The sequence below is a fragment of the Dromaius novaehollandiae genome, chromosome 1, assembly GCF_036370855.1.
Source record: "Dromaius novaehollandiae isolate bDroNov1 chromosome 1, bDroNov1.hap1, whole genome shotgun sequence".
In the NCBI taxonomy this organism is placed as follows: domain Eukaryota; kingdom Metazoa; phylum Chordata; class Aves; order Casuariiformes; family Dromaiidae; genus Dromaius; species Dromaius novaehollandiae.
Window position 1 is genome coordinate 137,496,645 of NC_088098.1, and position 12,833 is coordinate 137,509,477.

The 12,833-nt window shown below is 40.6% G+C and overlaps 1 protein-coding gene across 10 annotated transcripts in view; it reads left to right on the forward strand.

The window, feature by feature from the left end:
- The window catches only part of GPM6B (glycoprotein M6B), a 113,546-nt gene that overhangs the window by 94,127 nt on the left and 6,586 nt on the right, over positions 1–12,833 (forward strand). For all 10 annotated transcript variants that reach the window (XM_064500091.1, XM_064500134.1, XM_064500081.1 and 7 more), the window contains 3 exons: positions 5,440–5,626; positions 9,182–9,338; positions 12,561–12,732. In XM_064500091.1, coding sequence (XP_064356161.1) covers positions 5,440–5,626; positions 9,182–9,338; positions 12,561–12,732 — 516 coding nt within the window. The remainder of the gene's footprint in view (positions 1–5,439; positions 5,627–9,181; positions 9,339–12,560; positions 12,733–12,833) is intronic.

The window sequence follows — 12,833 nt, forward strand, 5'->3', positions numbered from 1 at the left end:
GTTTTATAAATCAGCAGAATTTAAGATGAATGAGAAGAGGTAAAAACAGAGTTTTAACAAAGACTTCGAAGTGATTGAACACAGCCTTTTTTTATTTTAGTGCCCCTATTCAGGTGTGGAGAGAAATTTGCCACATGCTTTAAACTTACCCTTGTAAGACGAAGTATTTTGTCTCATTGTACTGTTGCCACTGACCCTTGGCTGCTGGTGTGGGTGGCAGATTTGAGAAGCAGAAGTTATCATTAGGCACTATCATATTGTAACACAGGGAAGAAGGAGGCAAATTCTATTTTTGCTTCTCTGGTATTAGCATATTCCCACGTCCTTTACTGCTTCCCCCATAGCTGTCAGTCATACAGTTAGGTATGAAAGTGTACTTCCTACCATGCATGAAGCTGTTCAGAATTGAGATTTTCAAAAATATAGTAGGTGGTAGAAAGTAAAATTGGCATTTGCTTTCATTGACATAAAGTTCATTTTCCAAAAAAGATCCATGGTGATTTAAGACTCCTATGGTATTAAGTACGCTTGGTATTAGGTAATCTTCAGCAGTGGTGAAATAGAAGGTGAATGTGAAATACTGAGTTCTCCTCTTACATTTATATGTGAACTGGGAGCAGTGCTCCCAACACCAGGCTCACGTGGATGTGTAATAATGAACCTGATCTGCATGCAATGACTGTATCTAAGATGTTATCTAGTGTTTCTTCTTTCCTTAGGTCTCTTGCAACCTTCTTCTTATGAAAACAGTTTCTCAGCACTTACTCCTTAACTGCAGTGCTGAACATAGCAGAGATTATGGTTGTGTGGTGGAACATGCCATGTAATTTTTTTCATGTAGAAAATGGACAGATGTACCATATGACAAGATTTATAAAAATGCACTACACAATTGCAGAAGGTGAATGATGAGAGAAAAAATGGAGCCCATTGCTTCATCATTCAGAAAAGCGAGGGAGATTTATGTGAGGGGAAGAAATGATGCTTCTAAGGAAGAAAGAGGAACTAACACAGAAGATGGCCAAGGGAGCCTTGAGGTTTAGCTCCCTGAAACTGAGAGCTTATCCAACCTGGTTTCAGGTTTTCTGTGTTCCTTGTTTTTTTGTTTCACAGCAGCCTTGACCAGTCTGTGATATCAGCTGTTTGTGTCTGAGATACATTGAGGCAGTGGTTCAGCCTAGAAGGAATTTGGGACATAAGAGAACAGGCTGGCTTTTTGATCATGTGGGGTTGTGGATACTCTTTCCTTATATCATGTTTTCTATGCTCCATTTTGAGTGATGGCTTTGTGAAAAGTGCCTGTTTCTTCTTTCCAAGTCTGTGGAGCCAATGTGTTAACTTCCCAGAGAAAGTCCTGGGAATACTCAAGACAGCAACCTTATCCCATTGCACCCGCGTGCGATGTGTTGTCATATCCTAAGCATAGATTTTGTCATTCCAGTTTGCCGTGACCTTAGTAGGATGAGTGAGATTCTGAGGATTGCTTTTTTAAGACCACTTCCCATTAATTCTGCATTACCTTGCTCTTCTGTGTTTAAATCTTAAACCCGTACTTAAAGTACCAAAGAAGGTTTAGCCACACAATTGCCATTTGACATGGGAAATTGAATGGCTAAGCCCCTGCATGTATGTAATAGCCTGTACACTGCTGGGAACATTGTATAATTATTCTTCTTACATTAAGCAACCAATTGCCGATATGTGTACATATGTAGGTTCATCCTTTACCAATTTCCTGTGGCTGATAGTTTCCAAGAGATTAAAAGAATAGTTGGTTCCTGTTTTTTCTCTTCTCTTTATTTTTGTCCTTTAGCAAGAATATTTGTGTGTGTGTGTGTGCGTGTGTGCTCAATAGCATTCATTCCCTAGAGAATAATCTCAGTCCTTGTTTTAGCTGGCCTCCTTCTGAGAGTGTGTTAAATCTGTAGCCAAGATCACAGGCAGCTCTGGGCAAATCATTGGGCTGTTATTAACTGGCCTCCATGGCAACTGCTGCTCACCAGCCTGAGGACAAAAAATGTTTTTATTCTGCTGAGTTGCACAAAAGGTTCTAGTGATGCCTTGCACAAAATGGCCATTGAAAAGGGAGATGCAGTGATGTGTGTTTGTGCTGTACAGTTTCATATTTAAATCATTTTACACTGCTGTGTTGGAAGTGGATCTACGGCTGAAAACTTCCGTATATTGGTCGTGTGAAAAGTACAAACTAACAGAAAATTGGAACTAAACTTTTTTTAAATGCTACTTACTTTTATTAGCTTTATAAATATTCAGCTTACAGGCTGTCAGCCTGCAGTTGTCATCAGTGTATTATCAAGTTATTTTGTAGAAATCAGTATGTAATAAGCAGACATGACCATGGGTTTTCAATTGTACTCTATGAAGATACCTGCTGACTTGGGGTTATGGAGAGATCATAAAGCTGGCTGCCTACAAAGCTTAAATATTTGGAAGAAATCCTCTGTTTTGCTTCAGTACTAGTTTGAGAAGCTTGATAAGAATATCTTAGTGCCTGATGAACTTCTAATTTTAGCTGTTTTTGAAAGATGTACAGTGTTAGGCTTACTTTAGAAAAAATACACTCAACTATATTGTTCAGGCTAGGCATGAGGACCCTATGGTCTTCACAAAGAACGTTCATAGTATGATCTATGGGGGTGAATGAGGCTGTGTCTCGCAATACAGTTATCCTTGGCAGGAATGGCTGTGCAGAAGCTCTAGTGTCAGTTTATGTGCACAATGACTATGTGAATGGGTTATGTCTCATGAAAACATGCTGGTTTGGGGTGCTTCATGTACTTGCAAGCTGGCAGCGAACTATTTCCCTATTTGCTATTTGGAGTACCTCTGTCCTGTTACTTTTAATGCAAGGGCAAGTAGTTGCTGGGGTTCCACATTTGAGCATTTTTCTGTCTCACCCAAAATAGTGATATTACTTTAGAGAGCTCTTTGGGAGTGCCTTGGCCATCGTCTGCCCTGATACAGCGAAGAGCACCCAGAGATTTTCATGCCTTTTTTATTTGTGCTGTAGAGTGCTTAGGGAGGACACAGACAGTGCAGCCATGGACATGCTTGCTACTGCCAACAGCTTGGAAGTGGGAGAGGGGTTGCAACTGACAATTTGTGTACACAAGTGTCTGTGGATTAGTAGCAGATACTGGGATCTCTTCAGATAAGTGACCTTGCAGATTCTCCCAGGTCAGTGTCCTATCAGTGGCCTGGAAAGTAGGTTCTGCATTGTGGGACACCTGGAAATGGGCACCTAGCTGGGGGGATGTTTATCTTCAACCCTGGGTTTACATAGATTTTTAAGAGTTTTGTCAAGCAGACTGAAACCTGAGGCTTTTCTTCCAGACCAGGTCAGTCTCTTCATTTTGCTTCCAGCTGTTTTTATTTCCCATCTCTGATGAGATCCGTTTGTGAAGCAGCCTTTGGATCGGTGTGATTAGGTGATCAACCTCCACACCAACTGACCTGCCATTTAGTTACCTTCTCCTTTAGGAGTAAGACTTGAAAGGCCGTCATGTGCTGGGCTGTGACTATATGTATGTTAAGTATGTTCTGTTTGATCAGATCATTGTTACACTTTGATAATCCTTCCATGTTATTCCTGTGCCAGGTGCAAGACTTTCTTGCATTAACTCTTAGAGATTTTAGCCTGATCCGGCAGCAGAGGCAGAGGTGCACAAGCCAGCCTTGTCTGACACGACTTGTGAGCTGCACTCAGGCAAATTCCCCAGACTGCCACAACCGAGGATTGCTCTGCCACGTTTAGTACCTGAACTTGACTCTGAACCTCTGTGATAAGACGCATACCAGAGACAACTTCCTCCGATAGCGCTCGTTTGTATTTTGCTTGCGGTGCTCTGTCCCTCACAAACCAAGCTGCAGTATTTATTCATTCTGCAGTTTTTTTGTCATGAAGATAGTTCTTACTGAGCGGATTCCAGCTGTGGGCTTGACTATAAAAGCTTCTCAGGCTTGTTTCCATACAATTAAATCTTGTCTGCAGTTAGTGAAGTGGCATTTCATAAGTCATTTCAGCAGTGATAGCTGTTTAAGCCTGACTGGGACACTTGCTAGTGACTTTCTAAAATGAGAGTTTTACATTTCTGAAATGGGAAAGCTTTCAATTATTGTATGCATATTATTTCCCAGTGCTTCGTGGAAGTGCCGGCTCTGTAACTCATTCATTAGTGGGAAAGTGAGGATGATAAAAATAAACTTGCCTCATTTGATGGATGGAGACTTGCTGATCTTCGCTTGGAATTTCTGAGACAGGAAGTTATGAAGTATGCACTTGCCAGCTGTCTCCATGCGTTCAAATGGTTTATTCATTTAACGCCTTCTATTAGAAGAAACAGACTGTTTCTGCTGTATTCTACACTGGTAGTTCCATTAAGCAGTATCTTAATGGCTCATGTTTTGCACGGTTGTATGAAATGTACATTAATGGAGACAGCTTTATGCCATCACCCTGAAATAATGAATTGGTATGGATTGCCATTACCATTATAACACAGTTAAAAGCTGTGTTTGTTTCCGATTTACATTTCCCAGTTCTGCAAGCAGATGGATTTTCAGGCAGAGCAATCGTTAGGAAACTGATAATTCAGTTGCAACTATCTTATTACACTGTTTGTTGAGCAGCAATTCTGGGGTTTTGTTTTGTTAACTCAGACTGCTTAAACAATAGATTTCATTCAAACTATGATTATGCTACCATAGACTGTATTCTGAGATCACTGTAAATCCATTATATCCTATAAAGCAGGAAATATTGTGTGTGCAATACAGCTTCTCACTGCTCTCATTAAAAATCTTTGCTACTCTTTGGTCCCTGTTCAATTTTTCTGTTGTTTAAATATCTTTATATATCCTTATAAGCTTATATCGATTTATACAGAAAGATACTCAGCAGCCATGGAAAAGTGCAGAGTAGTTAAGTTTTGTACACCTAAGTGTGCTCCTCTTTCAATGAAAGTGCAAAGTATCTTGTATTTTTCCAAAAGGTTTAGTTGTCTTGAGTATTTGCTTCTCTCACTGAATGGCACCGGTGTACCTGGTGTTCGTATTGCTAATATGAGTAATTCTTCGATGCGATGAGCTCTATATCAGCAGCTGAATCGCAATGGATCACTTTAGACAAGTGATTTTCTCTTTTTCCATTTCATAGGCTGTCTCATCGATCTCCTCGTGAGCCCATAAAGACAGGAGCACTCAGCCCACTTTCTGGGCATTGACTTCACACCAACAGATCTGTAGGTCACTGCTTTAGAGGGTGATGCTTTCTTGCACCATCCATAGATTTCCACTTAGCATGTCGATCTCTAGGCCTTTTAGGCGCTGCTGCTTTTACCATGTAAAGAATGAATATTCTTTCCCTCATAATTTGCTTTTTGCTTACACTGTTTCCTTTGCTGTCTCCCTTCTGCCCAGGTTGCTTTGAATGTTGCATTAAGTGCCTGGGAGGGGTTCCATATGCCTCACTGGTGGCCACCATCCTCTGCTTCTCGGGGGTAGCGTTGTTCTGTGGCTGCGGCCATGTGGCACTCACGGGAACTGTGTCCATCCTCGAACAGCACTTCTCCACAAATGCCAGTGACCATGCTTTGCTGAGTGAAGTGTAAGTATGTCCCCATTTCCATTATACATGAAAGAAAGCCATCAAAACACCCTTATACTATAAGTGAGCAGAGATGGATTCAATGCTCAGTCTGTGGTCCTGGGTATTAGTTTGCTTGTCTGTTAACCAGTACTAGGTGTTTCTCAGTGTGCACACATGGAGAACCAGGGTGTATTCTGCTTGACCTGTTCATATTCATTACATTGATTCTAGGCACTTCAGGAGGCCCCTGAAATACCTGCATTGTACCTACTGTTCCCCAGTTATGTCCATCTTTCTTCAGGAATCAGAGAGCAAAGATACACCTGGAATGAGGAAACCGTTTTACATACAGGGCAGAATAAGATCCCACATTTAAATTAGGTTCTCAAAATAAGTTTGATGGAGGCTTGAGGTGTCATAGTTCTTATTCACAGGAGTGAACATTGCTGTAGGGGAGCAATCCTGGCTCTGACTAGAATAAATAAAACTGGAAGAAATAGTATTCATTGGGGACACAAAGTTTGAAGGAATAATAGAAATAACACGGAAAAGTTGTTCTGAGCATTCCCCCCTCAGAAGAAGGGGGAATGTTGTTGTGCAATGGATAGAAAAAGGACAGAGAAAAGTTTGGAAAGAGCTTAAAATCTTGTCTTTACTACTGTAGTCTTCAGGAATAAATACCAAAGAAGTACTAGTGGCTTTCATGTTCTCAGGTTTCTCAGTGAAACCAGAGAAAGGAGGAATGGAAATGCTAGGGGACTCTGAGCAATAGGACTACCCTGAGCAGAGCCTGCTATCAGCATCCAGCTCCCATGGAACGAAGCTCTATTTCCCTTTAATGCTGAGGACCCTGTAGAGACAAGTCCTTGGCACGTGTGCCAGTCTTTCCCTCTAGTTTGGAGTGTTACACATCCCCTTGAATTGAACTTGCTAGGAGCAGAAAAGACTTTTGGTCAGTGGCAGAAAGGAATTCTATGTGAGCTGAGTTTCACAGTGACAAGAAACCAGGAGCAGGATACTCACTAGTTCTGGGCTCTGTCTCTCATCCTCTGCCCACCCCGAAGCAGCAGGGATTGCAAGCCCCGTATGCGGCAGCCCCTGCAGGGCTGTGCTCGCTCCTGGAGAAGGAGCAGGGTGTGTGCAGGGGAGCAGGACTGCGCTGACGGCCCCAGAGACTCGAGGAAGGGCTCCCTGCTCAGGTTGCGTGCTTCTGCGAAGGGTAGGGGGTCACAGTGTTGCACGTTTGTGTGCATTGCACACACTGGCGTGTTGACAGTGGGCAAGATGGAAGTATTTGGCTTACCTGCCCCTATGTCCCCATTTCTTAGGCCATGATTTGAGAGAACTTCAGCATCAGGATCTAACTCAACACAGTCCTCCTTTTATTGCTTCCCTTTTGCCACTGCCTCCCTCTTAGTGCTTGTGGACATCTACCTGTCAGCTTGCACGCAGTGAGCCTGACACTTCCACAAGTGCACCCTTCCCACCCTCCTGCAGCACTGCCATCAGCACCCACAGCGTGGTTTTGGGGCATCTCCTCCTTCCCCAGACTCACATACCTGGCACTGCCTAGGCCCGTTGGGGGCCTCCCAGCGACTGCCCCCATGTCCCGGCAGCAGCTGGACACCACGTCCCTTGCTGTCTTGCACAAGCCACAGGGATGCTGCAGTTAGCCTCAAAATTTAGCAAGCAACTGCAGTAGCTGCCCTTCAGCAGCTGACTATCAAAATACCTCGTGCCCGCATCAAGGTTCGTTTATTCACTTGAGCAAAAAGAGAAGAAATTGCAAGAGCTGCCATAACAGAAAGCATGTTTTGAATTTTGGAGAGGTGTTAACAACTGTTTCTTGTCGAGTCAGCATCAGCAGCTAGGGAGATGTGATTCCTGCCAAAGCAGCTGTGGTTACTGACTCTATGGTAGCCTAACAAGAAAGGGAAAGGAGAAGAGGTGCTAGAAAGGGCAAATAATTTAAGGTAAAAGAGACATAAAATAAATGAAAATACGTGAGTAGGCCATCATTTGTGGAATAGATTTTTAAGCACATTTTGTATTATTCATTTCTGGAAACATGCACAGAGTCCCTCCTAGACTGCTAATGACAGCAAAATGAATTCTTTTATTCTTTCTCAAATGATGACTTAATTTTTTTCATGCGTTGCAGCACAGGTGCAACAGATCTAGCCTGTTATTTTTAATTATTTTGGAAAATAAACATGACTGTTACTTCCTAAATATAATTTTAAATGAGCAATATCCTATTTTGATACAACGGGTGTGCTTATATGTCTGGATAACATTTAACTATATAAATGGTAGTCATTTTTCTTTAAATTAAGCTAAAACATGCAGATGGTCCTTGGAGATGTATATCTAGGCAAGGAGCTAATTAGGGGATGCGGTAAGAATTGAATAAACACTTGAGGGGAAAAAAATGTATCATTAAAAACCTGGCAGTATGGATGACTAAAATTAATATCTTTCTCTGTTCTGTGAGTAGCTTCATCCAAAAAAACCCAAAAAACAAAAAACACCACACAAACCCAGCAAACTAATTACTTTTTTAAAAAGAGTAAGTTTTTGATAGCTTTGTGCTAATAACAAAGTATGGCTTTTGGAGACTAGAAGAAATGTTGTATGGAAGATTTGGGATTCTGCTCTTCCAAAACAATCAAATTCAGAGACTGAATCTGTAATTGGATTAATAATATTTAGTAATGATTCTTTCAATTTATCTGTTCTAGCCAGAATAAAACTACCATGAGAGTCATTGCAGATGGTAGATTTTTATGGAATCAAGAACCTTCTCAAGTAACATCCAAGAGAAGTAGTTATGCCAGTGATATTATTTCCCTCTACGCCTTAAGTCCCAGACTACATCAAATGGAAAGATTTCCTAAGTATTTCTTTCAATTAAAAAATAATAATAATTACACTTTGGGGAGTTCAACACTGCTATGACTTAAGGCACTGAAAATATCTGCTCACTTGGAAATACCTGAGATGGTAGAGCAAAATATTGTTCAGGAAAAGAAGTCTCAGCAACATTTGCTGAGTTTTGTATCTATCAAATGTCACTGAATTTACAAATTTTTGCAAACATACATTAACTGGATTTTCTAGAAACAGTAAATATTGGAGACTATTTTGCGCTCTCTAGGGTAGTTCAGCCAGTAGTGCTCCAGCCTTTGCTGTGTGCTCCCGATGTTGTACCTGTCAGATGTTGTCTGAGTGAGGTGTCAGGATCAGTAACAGGGAAAGAAATATGTCCACAGCAGAGGCATGAAAATGAGGCTTTAAAACTGTGACTAATACCAGTCAGCGTAAGAGCCACAACACAAACCAGAGATGCTTGAGCAGATGCAAGACTAATGCACATCAGCATCTCTTACCTGTAAAAGTGGGATAGTTGTACCAGCAGACTGTCTTGCAGCCTACTTGCTTAAAATGGATTAAAGAGCCTTGAACTGTCTTTATAGAAAATGAGTTGTCTCATACCTATTGTGACTAGAGAAGACTTACTTTGCTTTAATGGGACTGAAATCTAATTACCTCTTTTTTTCTTTTCCATTTTAGAATACAGCTAATGCAGTATGTAATTTATGGCATTGCATCATTTTTCTTCTTATATGGAATAATCCTTTTGGCAGAAGGTTTTTACACAACAAGTGCTGTAAAGGAGCTGCACGGAGAGTTCAAAACGACAGCCTGTGGCCGCTGCATCAGTGGAATGGTGAGTAGCTTTAGAAAAGGTAAGAGTGGTCTTGCCTTGCTAAAACCCTGTGTGCCGTTTGACCCCCCTGGTTTTGAACCACAGTATATCGTCGTCTGCCCCCCTTAATTCTTTAAGGGTGGTCAGAGTCAATCCCTGTTGCTGGTCCTTCTTTGAACTTTGAGGATGACCAGACAAATGCAATTGTGCACATTGACTGTCAGGCTGCTGACAGTGGCCTCCCACGTCATAGCTGCACCCACTGTTCTAAACTAACCTGATGGTGACTGCTGACTTTAAGATGCTCAGTGTGAGACAAAAATAAATTTGTGCTTTTAAACATGGAGAACACTAATGATGCTTAAGGGTAGACTGTAGTATGGCTGTGGTTTGCAGACTTACTTAAATAACAAGCTGTAATGCCTCAGACTTCCATAGTCAGTTCTACTTGAGGATGTCTGGGTCCTTCAGACATTAATGAAAGAAGCTTCACAACATCTTTGCACTTGAATCAAGTATTACTGTCCTGCTTTTGCAGATGAGGCATCAAGGCATACAGATAAAATAATGAGTCTTTTTCACCAAAGTGAAACACATAAAGCCTTAAAGTTACAAGCCATCTTCCCTCCAGTATACTTTTGGCATTAGGACAAAATTTTAAACAAAGTTTAACTAAAAATAAAACTTCAGATTCTCACCCACATTGCCCCCTAGGGCGTACTCTGCAAGAACAGAAACATAGCTATGTCTCTGAGACAGGATTTCAAAGCTATTTCTGAAAATCTGAATTCAAAGCTCGTAGTTATGGAGGAAGCTAAGCAGTATGACAGATCGCCCACGGGAAAGTGTGGGTGAGAAGAGAAGAGGCTTTTGATGTGATTGTTGCATTTTAATATACAACTTATATCCTGTACTTAAAAAATACATATTTTCAGCTGGTTAAATAAAAAAGCAATGCATGTTTATTTTCAAGAGGGATAACAATTTTCCACTGTGCTGTTCTGTGCTGTTGGATACTTACTGAATTTTTCAACAGCTAATAAAGATAAGGCATGTGATCATTTTCAAGTTAAGCAGCTATTCTACCACTCTTTTTTCTGGAAAGTATGATCTTAACTGAGGAACAAAATTATATCTAAAGACATCCTTTCCAAAGATCAGAAACACAGTAGAAACATACACATATGTGCAGCTCATTAGTGCCAATAATTGCTTCTGCAGCTGAGTGGTTGCAGGCACATGACTGTCAGTCTGCTTATACAAATACCAGCGTGACACAAGGAAATATGCCACAAAAAGTGCTTTCACGTTTTTGCATATTTGTCTGCACAATGAAGGAGAGAGTTTAGAAGCTGAGTAATACTTGGATCTCTCGTAAGACCCATCAGTGGTTAGTGGCGACAGTCATGGCCTAAAAATGCCTGTATGCTGTTGCGTCGTGGTAGAACTGCTTGAACCACCAGGGTTAGAACAAGGTTTGTGAGGAGAAGTAGTATCATAATAGAGTAGTGGCTGCAGCTGGGGAAGACAACAATCTTATGGACACAGTGAGTTTCTGCTTATTTATCAAGACCTTGTCTACCTTTTCCTCAATTACATTACCGATCTACATGTTAAAAGGCAGTCCCTTCCATATTGCATGAGGTTATTACAAAAGATACAGACTTCTGACATTCCTAAATCATTTCTGTTGGCTGTGATAATGCCGAACAGCCATTTCCAACAATTATCTGTACTAAATGTGAGAAAGGTTTTTTCCTAGCTATCTCAGGAATTAAACGTTTCATTTTCTTCCCATGCGCACATTTGCATAAGCATATGCAAAACCACATTTTACATAGAGTAGATCTGTAGAAATCCTTTAAACTGGTCCACTTGGTCCTTACCAAAATCCAGTGAGAGAACTTCTGGTGCATGGCACTATCTAATAAAAAGTAGGGTATTTCAATTCAGTTGTGTATAAATGCATGACTGACTGTGTTTTTTTGTGTGTACATTATTTTTGCAAGCACCTCTAGCGCGCAGACACACACACACACACACACACACACCCCACACACCACCTTATTTAAGTATAAAATCTAACCCACCAATTTCTCAGGTTTTGATACAATGCTCCCGGTGTCATTTAGTCTGGACAAAACCCTATGACAATAGAAACTTCGACCACTGCAAAATTTATTCAGTCCTTCAGTTCTGGTGCCAGGCTAAGCGAATCCTGCCCTTCAGAACTTTTCCTGTCCTCACTATTCTCTTTTGGCACATAAGTTTTAAACAAGATTGTATATTATCAATGCCTATTCCAGCAATTCTCCAAAGTAGAAGTCCTAAAAGAACCTACAGTTAAATAAGTAACACTGAAAAGGGAACATGCAGCATAGGACAATATTCTCTCACTCTGCAATTTGGATCCAAATCTTAGTCTCTGCAATTTCTTGGGTCTCACAAGGAGAAGGAAGCTAGGAATTAATGCCAGATCTCATGAGCTAATGTTTCACCATGAAACTTAGCAAGAAGAGGGAAAAGAGAGGAGGTCCAGTGAGAGGGGGAAGTTGGAGATTTCCAAAGCAGTGAGTGTTATACGTTACAATCTTACCGAAGAAAATGCATATAATAATTGTTTTTAAAAAGATAACCCAAACCAGCAAATTTCAATGGAAAAATCCATGATTTTCTAAGATGAAGTAACCAAAACTAATTTTCTCCTAGGCAATGTATATTAGATCAATTAAAGCTTTCAGATCTGCTATAATGAACATGGTATGTCTTCAAAAATAGGAGTTCTCAAAAGTTACATTCAAAATTGATTTGCATAAATCAGGGAGTACAGGAGAGCTTTGTGATTTGCAAGCTGTATAGAAACGCTAGGATGTTACAGTTAATAAAATCTTCTTTAATCGATTTTTGTTGGTGTTTAATTGGTTTTAGCCTACACCCAGAATTCCTAGTTAGCTGAGAATCTTGAGAAATTAATAATTTCTATTTCAGGAGGCCAAGTTGTTTACTTTAGCAGACTGATTAAAAGAGGAATGCCTGAATTACTTTTCCAGTAGCACTTAGAGTACCAAAAATAAGTACTTGCAAGCAGTGAGGACACTGATTGTATTTGTGCATGGATATTAACTTTTTTATTACTTACTTTCTAAATGTACTTTTAGAGATTATTTTGACACATTTTTAAGGCGTATTTCAAGTATTCCTTCCAGGGAAAAAGTGTGAAGTGCGTGTGTTTTCTCTGCCCAGTTTGTTTTCCTCACCTATGTGCTGGGAGTGGCCTGGCTCGGGGTCTTTGGCTTCTCTGCTGTGCCTGTCTTTATGTTCTATAACATATGGTCAACTTGTGAAGTCATCAAATCGCTTCAGACGAATATGACAGTTCCAGGGGACCAGATCTGCGTGGATATCAGGCAATACGGTACTCATTTTAATCCTGATTAAATGCTTTATCCTCTCTCCTTGGACTAGCTTCAATAGTTTTGTTTCAGCGTTATCAGATGAACCAAATGCAAAAGCATC